General features: G+C 38.3%; 1 protein-coding gene across 1 annotated transcript; it reads left to right on the top strand.

Annotated features, from left to right (window-relative positions):
- The first annotated feature begins 4,695 nt into the window (after positions 1-4,695).
- Positions 4,696-11,124, top strand: LOC131308620 (plastidal glycolate/glycerate translocator 1, chloroplastic). Its single transcript, XM_058335578.1, has 8 exons — positions 4,696-5,149; positions 5,610-5,925; positions 7,517-7,778; positions 7,899-8,014; positions 9,165-9,274; positions 9,950-10,127; positions 10,319-10,448; positions 10,720-11,124. Exons 1-8 carry the CDS (start codon positions 4,748-4,750, stop codon positions 10,868-10,870), a joined length of 1,665 nt encoding a protein of 554 aa, XP_058191561.1. The 5' UTR covers positions 4,696-4,747; the 3' UTR covers positions 10,871-11,124.
- The last annotated feature ends 7,035 nt before the right edge of the window (positions 11,125-18,159 follow it).

The following is an 18,159-nucleotide window of genomic DNA, read 5'->3' as shown; positions in this document are numbered from 1 at the left end:
ACAGACGTATCCGTGAGTGATAAATCACTCAGTAGAATAATTCAACCCAACCACCCCTCTTACTTTACAGCTAGCAAGTAATAGGATAATAAAGATGCGAAAAGCAGAATAAGGATTTACAAACACCAATTTATTACTATTTATTATTCTAATGTGAAATCTAAGATCCCTCCACGAGATCTTTCCTCCTCCAACCGCTAGCTATGCTCGGTTCCATGAGGTCACTTCCCTTTGCTGTCGCAGATACACCTAAGTTATATACCGAGTGTGCACCCTAATAACTACAACAAAGGGAAAGTTTATCATGCCTGAATCACAACTAGGGTTCACCTATCTTATATACCACTTCACAGATCACTTCACAATCATCACTGGACTCCTGCCAGTCTATCAATTCATCACTGGACTTCTGCCAGTTTTAATCACATCACAAATCTCATCACATCTCAAAATCACGCCTGCAGGCAATCTAAAAATAAAACTTTCCAATTCATCCATTACCTAGCATCGTCTAGGTGAATTCTATTCGCATACCACTCCATGTCTCTAGGGTCCAATCTAGCATTCAATCAAGTAGTGGTGCAACATACAATTAATCAAATAATAAACAAAACAATCAGTAAGCAACGTAATCACGCAACTTTTTATGAATGTGCCGTTGCCCTTAATCTCGTGTGGCCAAGATGATAATAAATAAGAACTTTTTAAAAGAATTTAAAAGAAATATTTTTCTAGGCTCCCATTAATTATTTCTAAGTAATTAGGTTGATTAAAAACTAATTAAATACATTAATTAGGTAAAAATATTAGAATAATTAACATGACCGTAATAAGGGTCCTAGAGGTCCTATGCAACCAATTGAGTGTCAAAAATTGGGTTCGGAGAATCGCGAAATTAATTTAAATAAAGACGTTAAATAAAGTGGTCGAAAGTGAAGTAAATAGATAATAAATAATTTACTAATTAAAATATGTTGAGGTTAAAAAAATTTCATCTTCGGAATGTAGGGAGTCTAAATAAAATTACTCGGGCATTAATAATAAGGTTTATAAGGTCGTAAAGAATTTTTGATTGGAAACGCTATAGAAATAACAATAAATGGTAAATTAAATAAAAAAAATATTAATTTAACAAGATATCATCTTTGAGATGCAAGAAGTCTAGGAAAAATTAGTTTGGGTGTTAAAACATTATTTGGAAGGTCGCAAAGATTTTTCGTTGGTAAACTTTATTAGATAACTAATAAATAATTTAATAAATAGATAATTAAATAAAAAAATATGATCTTAACAAGTTATGATCTTTGAGATGTGAAAAGTTTAGAAAAAATAGTTTGGGTGTCAAAAATGAGGTTTGGAAGGTCTCAAAGTTGTTTCGAAACATTTAAAACCAACTCAATCTACCAGATAAATTAAACGGATATAACTAATATATTTTATACTAATATGATATTACACTGTAATAAAATAATATCAGATAAGTAGTTTTTAATAATATTAATATCAGAAAGATTGTAAAATAAATTACATAAGGGTCATCTTCTTAGTAAATAATTATAAATAAAATGTCGGGCTCAAAAATAATATCAAATTGGTGAATACGACAGAAAACGCGCAATGAACTATATTTTTTTTGTTCGGGACATAGGGTTAAGCATATAAACACTTAATATACTTGGAGAAGGGGTTGGAATGGATTATAATACCTCGAGTTGGTAGTATTGGATAAAAAACCGAAACTTTGAATTTGGAGAAGATGACTTTGGGTTTTATCGAGGGGGAACCTTGGGGCCGAATTGGATGACGTTTAGGGATGCTTGGAGTTGAAGGAAATGATTGGAACGGGAGAATTGGGTTTCGGTTGAACGTAGCTATGAAACCCACTTTTCTTACTCTAACTTTCTCTCTCCAAAACCCCATAGATTGGAGCTCCGTTTTCTCTGACTTTTCTCTCTCTTCTGGACTGGTGGGGCGTGAGAAATATTGTGGTATTTTCGTGGGTTAATAGGGTGAGGTATTTATAGGAAAATTTTGGTGGAAGAGGATAATAGTGAATTTAATGGGGTTGAATTTATGGAATTTGGAATTGACGAATTGGGATTGGTTTTAGGGTTAGGGAGAAAGTAGAGACTGAGTAGGAGACGGAGAGACGGAAGGAGTTTGAGGTGAGGGAGGAGAAGGAGTGTGCATGCACGCATGTGTGTGTAGGAAAAATTTAAAAAGAATGCATGTATATATTGCATGCATAATAGTATTTAAAAAAAATTGCATTAAGGAAAATAATTTTAATAATATTATATTTAGAAAGAAAAAAAATTTTGGGTCAAAAATCCGGATCGTTACAGTTGCCCGATCTCATCCGCCCTTCGATATTGTTTGCATACTTCTCATTAAACGTAGGCATTTAATGACTGCAAATCGTTCCTAACAAAATGTCAAAACCATCGTTTACGCAATGCAACCCAGAGTGGCAACTGTCAACCACACAACCTATTTCGTCCATGAAACTTGCTGACGATGGTAAATTCAACAATAGTTTTGAAGTCAGACCCCCGAAAAATGAACATCTAGAGCTCGGGAAGGTTTTGGAGTTCAACATTATAGAAGTACCAGACAAGGAAAATTATGGAAAGAGTGATCTAGGTGTTGGAAAACCAACGATAATATATTCTTTCCCCACGCCATTGTTTCCAAACTCTACACCTTTTATATTCGTCCACCCAATATATCTTTGCACACAAAATTCGATCACAAGATCGGAGGTTGTGTCGGCAGAAGGGGAGATGGCATTGTCACGATCGAAGGTGGCGGCATGATCGGATGTGGCGCCAGCATGAGCGGCGGTGGGGCCCGCACAAGCGGAGGCGGCGCAAGCAAGATCGCAAGTGGCGCCGGTAGGAGCGGCACTCTGCCTTCCCCCTATCATTAGAGGGCCTTCTGTCGAATTCCATAACCCTTTCTAGTGCTGCCCTTCTTTGCAACCTTGATAAAAGGTCTCCCTTGGTCTAACTCCATGAAAACTACATGCAAAAAGAAAACAATAAATCGGTAAAGGTCCAAAAAAAAAAAAAACGACGTGACAAAAAATAAGAGATACAATGCGTTTTCTACCTACCTGTTAGTGGCTCCGAATCACGCTAAATAGATCAATGAACTCCTTGACAATTGAAGCCCTCCTAAGTGCCTACAACTACAACCCTCCGAATGCAACCTCGAACCTAAGAATTACTACAACAATGTTTAGAATCAAGTTCAAATTATGTATTGGTCAAACAAATAATTACGTACCTTACAATTTCTCTCTTACGCAGTAGGGGTGTTGGTGTCAAATTATGATGTTCTTCGGAGACTTAACAGTTGACTTTTCAGAGTAAACATGCATTTTAAGACGTTTTGAATTTTAAAGTTAGACAAATAAAATGGATACTGAAATGTTGGTCCTTTCTCACCTAGTTACGTAATTTGTCATCCCGATTACTTTTAGGGGTTAAGTTTCATCGTTAAGTTTAGAAGGACAAAAAAAAAAAAAAAAAAAAAAAACCATCTTTGCCCTTATTACACATTTTACCTGGTTTTTTCCCCTCCTATTTAGGCAAAGCATTTTGAGACTAAAATCTAACGTGGAGATCCTACGCCATAATTTTGGGATATGCACAAGAAACAAAATCTTTAGCCGTCAATATCCTTTCATATTGACCCCATGCTCCTCCGTTCGAGGTTACAACTTTCTAAGCTTTCAAATTCCACTGCCAAACTTATGTAGCGTCACTACATAAAATAATTAGTTGGGTAATCCAATGAAATAAAGATAGCATATTTAATAAATAGTTCGGTGTATGATCATTGTCTTATGCGAAAATTATGTAAGTATTAGATTCAAGAATCTCAGTCATGACTCATGAGCATTGTGTTATGAATATGAACAATTAGGGTGCCACGATTAAAAAAAAAACAAAAAAACCCCACAATAAGGGTGCCGACAAAAGAAAATAATGTAGTATAGACTAGGCCAATTGGGGATGGTGTTGTGTAATGGTGTGCGCAGCATCGTGCCGCGCACCTCCGATCCGTCAGATCGTGCATCCGATGGCTCGGATCTCATCTCGGCAATGAACAGCTCTAGATCATTGGTTGTCGAGATGAGATCTGAGCCATCAAATGCACGTTCCAACGGCTCAAAGGTGCGTAACACGATACTGTGCACGTCACTGCACAGTACCAACCCAAAGTCCAAACTAGGCAAACCTTGTCCATACTCACCCTAACACCCTAAACCACCCTAAACCATAGACCTGGAGATCCTCTAAGCCAAATCTCAGTCGTCTATAAGTGTTTTCAACGATCCGAATTCAAATGAAATTTTTCCGGAGAAGAGTTTATTCTTTGACGCTCTGTAGTAGAGACCCTGCACTACTGGGTTTCCGGATCTCAAAACCACACACAATTGTGTATAATTAAGGACGCAACTATTGTAGGTGTACAACGTTACATTTTTTTTGGTGTAAGTTACACGGAAATTTTAATGTAAGTTCCGATATTTTTTGTTAGTTGCGAAAGTGGTCTGGTGTATGGTTCAAATTAATGTAATGGGACTTTCACCTTTTGGGACCCCTGAAGCCATGGACCCAACTTAAATAACTGTTAACTTGTGAAATTCCCGCGAGAACTTGTCCCGAGAGAGAGAGAGAGAGAGAGAGAGAGAGAGAGAGAGAGAGAGAGTCATCTTCTTTTCTTCAAACAGCCATTCATGTCCACACAAATAACCAACTCCACACCCCCAACAAAATGGGAAACGCTGCCACTCTCTTCCCTTCACTCTCTCCCCATGGCTGCCCCCACCGCTGTTCCCCGCAATCCCTTCTCTCTTACCAATCACCACGCTTCAAGAATTTTCTCACTCGATCATCACACTTTCTCAAGAAAGTATCCCACTAAAATCCATCCAAAGATATTCCCAGTTGCTTTCAATGGCGTCCGTATCTCACATAACCAGCCAAATCCCCTCGAAACTGCGAAAACACCCGCTAGAGCATTGGGACCTAATCCACACTTCTTGCGATTGGGTCCTCACAACACCCACTCTACTAGGAGGATTCAGTCCAAATCCATGGGTTCAGACAGTAGTTTTTCTTCCAGAAGCCTTCAAAGTGTAAGCAACAGTTTTCTCACTTCTTACCTAACAGTGGATTTGTTGTTTGTATTGTAGGGCTAGTGGATTTGTTCTTTGTATTGTTGGGCTTGTGAAGCCTAATTCGATATGGGTCGTGCTTACCCTGATTACCTTGACAGGGTATCATGGCAATGGGCGATGTAAACCCTAGATTATGAACACTTGTTATACGCATCAGTAACTTATACTCCCTTCATTTTGATACATAGAGAAAACTGGTGTGAGCCGTGGATTTACTAACTACAGTATACATGGTGAAACTCGTGTCAGCCGTGGATGTACTCAACTACACATTTGGGAACCACATAAAAATCGTTGTGTTTTGTGTTATTGTTTTTTTTAAAGTATGTATTTCACGTGTTGTGTGATTGTTTTGTTTTCTTTATTATTTTTGTTGATAAATGGTTGGTTGTGATGGGTTCTATATGTTTGCCTATAGGTGTCCGGTGTATTACATTTGGTTGTCTCACTGGGGATTATACTAGCAATGGATAAGGTATTGAAGAAGGCATTTGTGGCAGCTGCCATTAAGTTCCCAAGCGCCCTTTTTGGGATGTTTTGTGTATTCACCATTCTCATGGTTCTTGATTCTACCATCCCGGCTGCTGCCACTAGTTTGATGAACTTCTTTGAGCCCGCACTTTTGTTTATCCAGAGGTGGCTTCCATTGTTCTATGTTCCTTCATTGGTGGTTTTGCCTCTTGCGGTTAAAGATATCCCCGCCGCTTCTGGGGTTAAGATCTGTCTCATTATAGGTAGGTCAACTTTTGGATTCTGAATTGTATGGAGTATTTTGACATTCTTTTAGTGGGAAGTGAATCTTCTTGTGTAATCTTTTAGTGGCTTGGCAAACTGGTCTAACTTCTTGTGTAATATGTTATATGCGCTTGGCAAACATATCTCTGTAAGGTTACTTGTACCTACGAAATAAAATGGTCTTTTGGTGGAGAAAAGTTGGTTAACAGTTCTTTTTATAGAAGTGTTAGGTCTAGCAAAGGCATGGTAGGGATTTGAAATAAATGGTCTTTTGGTGGAGAGAAGTTGGGTGACAGTTCTTTTTACAGAAGTGTTAGGTCTAGCAAAGGCATGGTAGGGATTTAAACAAGATTTGAAGTTCATCAAAGCTAAACAAAATTACCAAGCCCACATGCCCCATCATCTTACTTGCCATTATATACTTAATTCACTAGATTGCTTGTACCCAATTCACATTATTGTCAGTTTTATAATGTCCAATGGCTGCCAACCAAATCACTATGATCCACAAAACACGCAAAGCCTATATCTTGCAAGATTTAGCATCATATCACATGTCGTGTCACACCACTTGCCTCGTGTTTCCTCCTTACTTCCCCTTTAGCATCTGTAACTAGACCAGTTAGTTGTTTCCTCCACTTAATGTAGAAATGGGATCGAGTGCAACAAATTTTTGTAGGCCAGTATCCATAGTGGATGAATATTGTTGGCTTTGAAGAATGTTAGGAGTATTCATCAGCTGAATGCCTAAAATAGCTATGTAACAACTCTCGAGAATTTTCTCAGAGCAGCGGACTATTGTGCAGTTTCTTTCCTTACTCCTTGACGTAGCAGTAATTGGAATTGTGGTTTCACTGAGGATAAGAAATAAAAACCAGTTTTTTTTCCTGCCTTCATTTGCCTTGCTATTCTTCAACTTAAACAAATCCCTTATTCCAGTCTTCCAGCTACTTCGTAAATCTCCTATATGGACTCCTGTTTCACAACTCAGCTCTGCCTAGATCTGGTTCCAATTGTTGGTCAAATAAAGTCTTAAATTAGGAATGAAGCCAAGGTTCTGTAGGATCATGACGTTGCTCTGGAACCATATGTGCTCAAGACTTCTGCTTATCGGTGTGGTACTTAAACCTAAAAAGTCCTCATTTGCAGGTTTGTCTGATGAATAGTATTTGCATATCAACAAGTGAATGCAGTTGTGAAGACTTTCATGCTCCAGAATCACTCGCTTTGATTTTATACCTGATTTAACTGCCAAGTATCCCATTAGTCATGTATTTAAGGAACAAAACCCAATTAAATTGTTCAATTTGATTATTCTGCCACAGGAAAAAAAAATATGATGTTATCTCGTGGTTGGTTCTGGTTAGACATCAATGCTTGAAGTAAGTCAGTTTTAGTAGAAAACTCAGCCATTGTTGCTCTACTTAGCTTCAGCTTTTTAATTAAGAATGTGTAAGGCAAACCATTGTCCATTCAGGAAAGACATAAGCATATAAAAACTGTATTTCATCTTGCAAACCTCTCTCTCTCTGCTTGCATGATGTAAACCATTTTTCATTTAAATGTACAACTGTTCCTTATGTCTTGCAGTTGGAGGCTGGCTGGCTTCGCTCTCTGTGGCTGGTTTTACAGCTATAGCTGTGAGAAAGATGGTAAAAACAGAAATGATACCTGCTGAGCCTATGTCAAAACCACCTCCTTTTTCTTCTTTAGAGATACAGACCTGGAGTGGTATTTTTCTTGTGTCATTTGTTGCCTCACTTCTGTACCCTACAGCACTTGGAACAGGCGCAAGAACATGCCTTCCATTTCTACTTGCTTCTACTGCGCTTGGCTATATGGTTGGTTCTGGGTAAAATGCAGTTTCTCATTTTAGCAGATCTAATGAATTAACATTATTGTCGAAGTATAATTAGTTCGTTCTCTTGTTATGAAGTGTTGCTTCATCACCTTGTTAAATTTTGTCTTTCAGGTTGCCATCTGATCTGAAAAAGGTCTTCCATCCAATTATTTGCTGTGCACTATCTGCGGATATAGCAGCTTTGGCTTTTGCTTATCTTTCCAACTCTGGAATTGATCCTGTTCTAGGTACAAATTCAAGTTGCGAAAAGATAGTGGAATGGTTTAAACAGAATCTTACCATAGCTATTTCATGTTGAAAAGATTTTCAAAGTTTATATTATTTGAAGCAAGTGTTGGGTGTTTTCAAAATGGTTTAAAGAAAGCCGTGACTTGCCTTAAGAAAGTGTCAACGTACATTGGAAAGTGAGAGAAAAAGTAAAGGCTTGATTTATTGCCAACAAATAAACAAGTTTGCCACAATGCATGCGCCTGGCACTGCAAGTAGGTGCACACTATAGACAGTGCACACCTACACTCTTGTGGCACAATGCGGCGCTATTACTGGTAGTCGCACAGTTGATATGAAGTATCAATTTAAATGCATGGTAGAAATCACATCTTCTTGTTAGCATCCCATGTGAATATTTCTATCGGGAAAGCTTTTCTTATTCAAAGGGCTGATTATTTGGAACCTGTTTTGCACATAAGGATGCGATGAGTTGCTTGAGAAGATGTTAAAGAGGTGTGAACTGTGCAATCTACCGTCTAATCATAAAGGCTCTGACCAGATGTTCAGAACTAAAACCTGAAATGGTTGTAACTTGATTGTGAGGCATTGACTAGGTTCCTAAATAGCTAACGTGAAGGTTCGAGATAAGGATATTTGTGTCCGCTGGATATAATGACTCCTTTTTTGTCCATATATCTAAGTTGGACATTTATCGGATTTAGGTTCATCTGTCGGTACAATGGATCTCATGTTTTGGTTTATTAGTGGAGACTAGGGATAACCAGCAGTCATCTTCACTCTCAATATGGGTATGAATGAAAGCTGCAGCTGACCTCCAGTATTATTTTCCGAGTTGTGAGAAAAATCAGATTCATATACCCATGATAACTCTAGCTGGTATATGAGTTCCCTCAATCTACAGCCATATCTGGACTAATAAGCAAGCTCAGATTAAGTTTGAAGCTGAACAATATAGAAATTAAAGTTCATTTGAGGGCTGAAAATCTATGTTCATCTCTTTCGCCCTTAACAATAATACTTACAAAATCCAAATCAGTTCTCTATCCTTTTCGTTTTTGAGGACTCAAATTTTATGACTTCATTGACTATTGTATATAATGGTTACTTGGTTATTTTCTACGTAATAATCCGTTTTAACTAATGCAGGATATTACCTTACGAAAGTCTCATCAAACCCTGGAGCTGGTGACATTTTGATGGGATTTTTGGGATCAGTTATTATATCTTTTGCCTTCTCTATGTTCAAACAGAGAAAGGTAACTGATTAGTCTCAACCGTTTATTTCTCTTGTTTTCAGAAGCTTAAGGCAGGTTTAGATTCCATTTAACACTTGATGTGATTTGCAGTTTTTTTAAGGAGAACCCCCTTGTTCTACCTACCACTGCCTTTCAACTGGTTCGTTGGTTAAACTCGACCTACTAACCTTGGGATAATGGTTTCGATCCTAAGGGCAGCCCCTTAATGTATATAACGCCAAATATTAGGTCTTTACGCAATCTACCCCTCCCAGTCCGTGATTACTCTGAACTAAACCAAGTGTAGTTTTTTTTCGTTTCTTTTTCATGATAATAGCAGAGAACAAGAAGATCTAGTTTTCGTTTGATATCATAGTCACCACCCATCACCAGCCTATAAGCAATCAATAGTTGGGTGGATGGTGAGCAACTTCCAAAAAAGTCAATGGTCAATTGTAATGCAAGACATACAAGTTTGTACAAAAGAATCGTAGGCCCTGCTTCTTTTTGTGCACTTTTTGCTCATTTCTGCCTCTTAGTAACATATATAGCTCAGATATACGTAATATGTAGTGTCATTAATGTGTTTACTACAGATTATTATAGAGCTCCAATTTCAGGACTATACATATTCTTACTGTAAGTAGATATGAAGGTCTTTTGTGCATTGATATCGGGTACTGTTTACTGTTTCAGCTTGTTAAGAGGCATTCAACTGAAATTTTCACATCAGTTGTCATTTCAACAGTATTCTCATTGTATTCAACCGCTCTCATTGGACGTCTAGTTGGGTTGGAACCATCTTTAACAATTTCAATTCTACCCAGATGTATAACAGTGGCCCTAGCCCTCAGCATTGTGTCCTTGTTTGAAGGTCAGTGACTAATTTTGCTCCTATAATTGAAATTGATAATGATCTAGAATGGTATTGTAATATTTCTGTTATTTTTCCTCTTACGTAAATTGATAATCAAATTGTTTGAAGCATACCACTGGATGCAATGCTTGTAATATGATAGTCATTTTTTCTAATTTGTATTGCTTTCTTTCCCATTTTGGTTTTAGGTGCCAATTCATCTCTCACAGCTGCTGTTGTTGTATTAACTGGTCTGGTTGGAGCAAACTTTGTGCAAGCAATGCTGGACAAACTCCGCTTTGATGATCCTATTGCTCGAGGCATTGCAACTGCATCTAGGTATGTGACTTCTCGCCAGAGATGGTAACTCCGTTTTATTGAACTGTGTAGCTATCTGAGGATATGCTAGTTTGGACCAAATGGAACAAATTACGATTTCGGATTCAACAATCAGAGGATCTATACAAAAAGAGAAGAAATTATTATCCCTCACCCCTCGGTTAGTTCTAAAGAAAATTGCCAAAAAGCGAAGGAATACCAAAAAAAGGGGGGAAAGCTTCTTATTTCATGCCAGTAATTTTTACACTAGGCTCTTTCCTGATTGTTTCAGTGCTCATGGACTGGGAACAGCAGCATTATCAGCAAAGGAACCTGAGGCTCTCCCGTTTTGTGCCATTGCTTATGCTCTCACTGGTATATTTGGTTCTCTTTTATGCTCAGTCCCTGCTGTCAGACAAAGCTTGCTTGCAGTTGTGGGTTAAAACAATCAGCCCCTCAAATTGTACGCTCGTTGGTAAATCATTATTTCTTTGAGTCGAGTTCCAGCATTGTAAAAAGGGATTCTAGACACATGTTGATAAAAGAAAATCCTTGATATTTATAGCTTTGATGATGTACATAGATGTACTAGCATATTTGTTGGGAAGCCCTGCCGTTCATTTCATAGAAAGTTGTGTTTTGTTTGTGAGATATGCCAGAGAAAAGTTTATAAATTGAGCTTTAGCATTTGACAAAAGCATATTGGTTAAGTAAACTGTTGTTTCAACTTCAATAAATGCCATCTTCTAGTCGTAAGATGAGTTTCCCCAGCATGCTCAAGTTCAAACAGAAGCACCTCCCAAAAGCACAGTTACTCAGATGGGCAAATTGGTTTTCCAATTAGAGTTTTCATGCTGTTCACATAAAAGGAAAAACACTTCAAGTTTTTCTTTTAGAAAAGATTTGAAGTAGTTTTGGAAAAGAAGTTCCTAGAAGAGGGTTTAAACTAGAATGAAAAACATGGCTCTGATACCAATTTTACAGACACGAAGTGGGTACAAACACTAAGTGTCTGAAGGATTCTCTTTCCATCTGAAGGTATGGTTAATGGAGGAAGAGTTTTGGCTATGGCTTTGAGGTCTTTTACAGCTTTGGTACAAAAGGCTGACCAAGAAGGAGGGGTTTTCTTTAGTAGAGCTGAGAGAGGAGTTCGGTATTGGGCCAGGTTGGGAATAAAATCAGTCATATAGTTAACAATTCCAAGGAACTGTTGAACTTGTTTGATTGTGAGATTTTCATCTGAAAAATGATCAAGTTGGGAGGCTATATGAGGCTGGAGGGTATATTGACCTTTAGAGATATGCATCCCTAAAAAATCAATTTCTGATTGAGCAAGAAACATTTTTTTCTCTGAGAGCATGATACCATGGGTTTGGACTAGGGAATGGAAAATATGTAGTAGGACAACATGAGACTCAATATCTGGAGAAAAAAGTAGGATGTCATCAATGTAGACAAGGGCTGAGGATAGAATAGGAGCAAATACCCGAATCAAGGCGTTTTGAAATAAGGATGGAGCTGTTTTCAATCCAAAAAGCATGACTAACCATTGGAAGTGGTGATCTGGAATGCAAAAACCAGTTTTAGGGCGATCATCTGGATGGATGCCCAGCTGCCAAAAACCTGCTTTCACGTCAAACTTTGAGAAAATTTGAGCTTTAGGCAAGTTTGCAAAAAGAACACTTCTCCGAGGAACAGGGAACTTGTTATCCTGCAGAAAATGATTAAGAGGTTGGTAGTTGATGACCAGAACACAAGAGACTGGAATATTATTGCAAACACTGACTGGCTTTCTAACTTGATTTACAATGGTGGAGAACCCTCATTTTATAGGCATAAGGAGGGGACGTTTACATCATCACACATCATTACACAAAGTACCAATAATTTAACTTTACTATTTACATCAAGCTATTAGTACGACACTTTAACACAGTCTTTACTTGAATAGTAAAGACCAATTATACATCACCTACTGCTACCTAGACTTTCACACCAATAGTACAAGTACAAACAGTATACACCAATTATACTTTCTACAACGGTATACAACAGTAATCACCAATAATTTCACCCTCTTCGGAAAAGAGGAGAACACTACTACACTTTATATTACACCACACAAAAGAGACAGCTGGTATGAGCACGTGATTATCACTGTGGATCATCTGAACTACTTTCTTCATCTCTGTCAGTCAAGTGATACTGGGTCAAAAGATAACGAATATTTTGGCGCCATTCTTCCTGATAAGTATCATTGAATTTCCAGTTTACAGTTTCATAATCAAGGAGAGATGAGGGAACTTCTGCAGGTGTCAATCCATTGAGTGAACACAGTGTTTGAGTCATAATCAGATAATTTCCATTGTGAGTCTGGATGTCCTGAGACTCCTAATATGCAGAGAGGATTATAGTGTGATACTCCTTTCGCCAAGTGATAGAACCATCAGGATTAGGAAGACATCTGTTGTTGCGAGTTGTCCAAAAAGCAAATTGGAGGTCTTCGTCTGGACCTGTGGGAACTTGTCTGATCTTTTGTTGCCAGTAGGGTATGCTTCCTCTTCTGTTGCCAGTAGGGTATGCTTCCAAAAAGCAGGAGAAATTTCAAAAAGAAATCTTCTGGAGGTTGAACTTGATTGAACGCCACATGAGCCAAATAGACCAAGACTGCTGATTTATTAAAACAGACACTTATAGTATACACATCGACTAAATACCACAAGAGGAGATAGGCTTCTTTTTTGAAATAAAGGACATTATGGTAGGACACTTTAAACTGGGTGAGAAAAAAGGATAGACAGGATGGAAGGGTAGACCTTTTATGGGACCTTCATCAAGACCATATTTGAAAATACAGAGATGTTGAAGGTTTTGACACATTTGAACACACCTAAAAAGAAGGGTTAACTCTAAAATATGAGACTGGAGATGGACAGGAAAATTGACCGGATGGAAACAGGAAATCATGGGAAAACAACCAAGAACAAAGGAATGTGGTTTTGTTTTTGAAAACTGGTTGATTTCTTTTTTGAGCCTTGACAGAAAATCAGGGAGGACATTTGTTTTTCCTTTTATGTGAATAACATCAAAACTCCAATTGGAAAACTAATTTGCCCATCTGAGTAACTGTGCTTTTGGGAGGTGCTTCTGTTTGAGCTTGAGCATGCTGGGGAAACTCATCATATCAGTCTCAATTAGGAAATGATGACCGATTAGATGAAATTCAAACTTCTCAATGCTCCTTTTGATTGCCAGAATTTCTTTGTAAGTAGAGTGATAATGAAGCTCTGCTGGAGAGAATGCGCCACTCTTGTATCCACAAATTCTGCGCTTTTGATATGTGTTTTTTTCCAAAAGAACTGGTCCCCAATATAGATCAGAGGCATCTGTCTGAAGGACTCTCTTTCCATCTGAAGGTATGGTTAATGGAGGAAGAGTTTTGGCTATGGCTTTGAGGTCTTTTATAGCTTTGGTACAAAAGGCTGACCAAGAAGGAGGGGTTTTCTTTAGTAGAGCTGAGAGAGGAGTTCGGTATTGGGCCAGGTTGGGAATAAAATCAGCCATATAGTTAACAATTCCAAGGAACTGTTGAACTTGTTTGACTGTGAGATTTTCATCTGAAAAATGATCAAGTTGGGAGGCTATATGAGGCTGAAGGGTATATTGACCTTTAGAGATATGCATCCCTAAAAAATCAATTTCTGGTTGAGCAAGAAACATTTTTTTCTCTGAGAGCATGATACCATGGGTTTGGACTAGGGAATGGAAAATTTGTAGTAGGACAACATGAGACTCAATATCTGAAGAAAAAAATAGGATATCATCAATGTAGACAAGGGCTGAGGATAGAATAGGAGCAAATACCCGAATCATGGCCTTTTGAAATAAGGATGGAGCTGTTTTCAATCCGAAAGGCATGACTAACCATTGGAAGTGGTGATCTGGAATGCAAAAACCAGTTTTAGGGCGATCATCTGGATGGATGCCCAGCTGCCAAAAACCTGCTTTCAAGTCAAACTTTGAGAAAATTTGAGCTTTAGGCAAGTTTGCAAAAAGAACACTTCTCCGAGGAAGAGGCAACTTGTTATCCTGCAGAAAATGATTAAGAGGTTGGTAGTTGATAACCAGGCGAAACTTTCCTCTTATCTGCTCTGTTCTTTTGTTGACATAAAATGCTTCACTTGCCCACTGAGAGGTTGTGGGCTCAATCAAACCTTCTGATTGAAGTTGCTGGAGTTCTTGAAGAGCAAGCTGGTAGTGTTCTAGGTTCATTCTATGATGGGTGGCTTTGGTGGGATTAATGTCTTCATTTTTCTTAAAGGGAAGAGAAATGAAGAAATTTGGATTTTTCCAAAGTGGGTTTGGGCATTTGGTGAGGAATTGGGAATGGGATTCAGCACAGGAAGTTTGGATTATGGCTTCTTTGATGGAGGAAAAATTTTCTATGGAAAAGAGATTTGGTTGGGTAGTTCAGGGTAACAAGTAGTTTTTGTATTTCAAACCTTTTTTGAGCCAGGAAACTTTGCTGAGATTTTAGAGAATATCAAAACCTAACAATAAATCTTTTCCTCCAGCAGAGCTTCATTATCACTCTACTTACAAAGAAATTCTGGCAATTAAAAAGAGCATTGAGAAGTTTGAATTTCATCTAATCGGTCATCATTTCCTAATTGAGATTGATATGATGAGTTTTCCCAGCATGCTCAAGTTTAAACAGAAGCACCTCCCAAAAGCACAGTTACTCAGATGGGCAAATTGGTTTTCCAATTGGAGTTTTGATGCTGTTCACATAAAAGGAAAAACAAATGTCCTCCATGATTTTCTATCAAGGCTCAAAAAAGAAATCAACCAGTTTTCAAAAACAAAACCACATTCCTTTGTTCCTGGTTGTTTTTCCATGATTTCCTGTTTCCATCCAGTCAATTTTCCTGTCCACCTTCAATGTCATATTTTAGAGTTAACCCTTCTTTCTAGGTGTGTTCAAATGTGTCAAAACCTTCAACATCTCTGTATTTTCAAATATGGTCTTGATGAAAGGTCCCAAAAAAGGTCTACCCTTCCATCCTGTCTATCCTTTTCTCACCCAGTTTGAAGTGTCCTACCATAATATCTTTTATTTCAAAAAAGAAGCCTATCTTCTCTTGTGGTATTTAGTCGATGTGTATACTATAAGTGTCTGTTTTAATAAATCAGCAGTCTTGGTCTATCTGGCTCATGCGGCGTTCAATCAAGTTCAACCTCCAGAAGATTTCTTTTTGAAATTTCTCCTTCTTTTTGGAAGCATACCCTACTGGCAACAAAAGATCAGACAAGTTCCCACAGGTCCAGACGAAGACTTTCAATTTGCTTTTTGGACAACTCGCAACAACAGATGTCTTCCTAATCCTGATGGTTCTATCACTTGGCGAAAGGAGTATCACACTATAATCCTCTCTGCATATCAAGAGTCTCAGGACATCCAGACTCACAATGGAAATTATCTGATCATGACTCAAACACTGTGTTCACTCAATGGATTGACACCTGCAAAAGTTCCCTCATCTCTCCTCGATTATGAAACTGCAAACTGGAAATTCAATGATACTTATCCGGAAGAATGGCGCCAAAATATTCGCTATCTTTTGACCTAGTATCACTTGACTGACAGAGATGAAGAAAGTAGTTCAGATGATCCACAGTGATAATCACGTGCTCATACCAGCTGTCTCTTTTGTGTGGTGTAATATAAAGTGTAGTAGTGTTCTCCTCTTTTCTGGAGGGGGTGAAATTATTGGTGATTATTGTTGTGTACCGTTGTAGGAAGTATAATTGGTGTATACTGTTTGTACTTGTACTATTGGTGTGAAAGTCTAGGTAGTAGTAGGTGATGTATAATTGGTCTTTACTATTCAAGTAAAGACTATGTGTTAAAGTGTCGTACTAATAGCCTGATGTAAATAGTAAAGTTATATTATTGGTACTTTGTGTAATGATATGTGATGATGTAAACGTCCCCTCCTTATGCCTATAAAAGGAGGGTTCTCCACTGTTGTAAATCAAGTTAGAAAGCCAGTCAGTGTTTGCAATAATATTCCAGTCTCTTATGTTCTTATAATTCCTTTTTGTGTTCTTTCTACGATCCTAACCTACTTAGTGTTTGTACCCACTTCGTGTCTGTAAAATTGGTACCAGAGCCATGTCTTCCGGAGAACACTACTACACTTTATATTACACCACACATCATTACACAAAGTTTCAATAATATAACTTTACTATTTACATCAGGCTATTAGTACGACACTTTAACACATAGTCTTTACTTGAATAGTAAAGACCAATTATACATCACCTACTGCTACCTAGACTTTCACACCAATAGTACAAGTACAAACAGTATACACCAATTATACTTCCTACAACGGTACACAACAGTAACCATTAAGCCTGCTCAATGTATGATTCCCCGGTTATGATGTGAAAAACTGCAGAATAACCTCATTATCAATGTTTTATTTGTCATATGTAGGAGAAAAGTGGTAAAACTTGTTGAATTGAATTATCAATTATGGTTATGTGGCAGTAGAAAATGCATCATCTTGTTTTGTTATTACCTTTTCTTCATACTGCTGCTGTGAATTGTAGTGTGTGGTCATTGTGATTTCCCTCGGTGATGTAGATTTTCTCTAGTTGGCAAATGGTTGAGAACTTGCTAAGATGGCTGCAAATGTGCGTTGGCCTAGGTATCTTAGCAGGTCTAGTACCTAAACTTCTCTAGAGTTTACTGCTAAGTCGTCTGAGAAAACGACTGGACTCCATTTGAGAGAGAAGCTTTCAAACAAAGGGATCTGACATTATCAGTAAAAATAGCTTGAAATCAGATTTAATAGGCCACATATGAATTTCGACATTGAGCTCGGGAGTTTTATCATGATGGATTTTGAAACAACTGCTAAAAAGAAGTGATTAAGATCCTTCACATTGTGAATGGTAGTTATGCAAGGATCCCAACAAAATGCATCTCTTCTACCTCTGATCCATCTTCCACTGTTGTTTCACAAATCCACCTCTATATAAACATTTGTTGAGTGACTTCACCGTAGAAATTGGTGGAGATTTTACTGAGATGGCTCTCAACGCAAATCAGCTCATCTAATCTGTCAAATTGGCCATCCATCTCCAAAACAGAAACCTGAGGGAAACGAACAGCACTTTGGTATGAATATCTGTAGTGGACCGAATAAAGGGTACGTGAACCGAGCGAGTGAATAGGTCCATGTCATCACAGGTTGATGGGCTGACAGACGTTTGACAGGGCTTGCCTGGAGCCACGCGCAAGGCTGGGCTAGGGGAACTGAGCCTAGTCCGTGGTTATGGGCTATTGGGCCGAATTCTACTGGATCAAACGCAGTCCACCATGCACATCTGTTCTAGTTGGCACCATGTGGATGCCAAGGTGGCACGGCTCAACCACATGGTGACTGCCAACATGGCACTCGGCAATGTCATCATGACGTCACAACTACAAAGCTGTTATGACGACATGAGCCAGGCACAAGATGCTAGCTAAGAGGCCAAGCTGCTAGCTACAAGATGGAACCTGAAAGTATGTTGTAATCTCGAGTCTCTATACCTATTTTTTACTTACTTAGGTATCAAAGTGCCCGAGTTGTTCATTTCACTGTTAGCTCTCATGGGAGAAAGGATAGATCAGGACATGCTCATTCACCCGTTGATGAATGGAAGGATGGATAAC

The sequence above is a fragment of the Rhododendron vialii genome, chromosome 11a, assembly GCF_030253575.1.
Source record: "Rhododendron vialii isolate Sample 1 chromosome 11a, ASM3025357v1".
In the NCBI taxonomy this organism is placed as follows: Eukaryota; Viridiplantae; Streptophyta; class Magnoliopsida; order Ericales; family Ericaceae; genus Rhododendron; species Rhododendron vialii.
Note: the sequence above shows the minus strand (reverse complement) of the source record. Positions and strands in the feature narration are given on the sequence as shown.

Coding starts and splice junctions, on each gene's coding strand:
- LOC131308620 (XM_058335578.1), top strand. CDS start 4,748: ATGTCCACACAAATAACCAACTCCACACCCCCAACAAAATGGGAAACG. Junction 9,275..9,949: donor CTATGTTCAAACAGAGAAAG/GTAACTGATTAG, acceptor TTACTGTTTCAG/CTTGTTAAGAGGCATTCAAC. Junction 10,449..10,719: donor GGCATTGCAACTGCATCTAG/GTATGTGACTTC, acceptor TGATTGTTTCAG/TGCTCATGGACTGGGAACAG.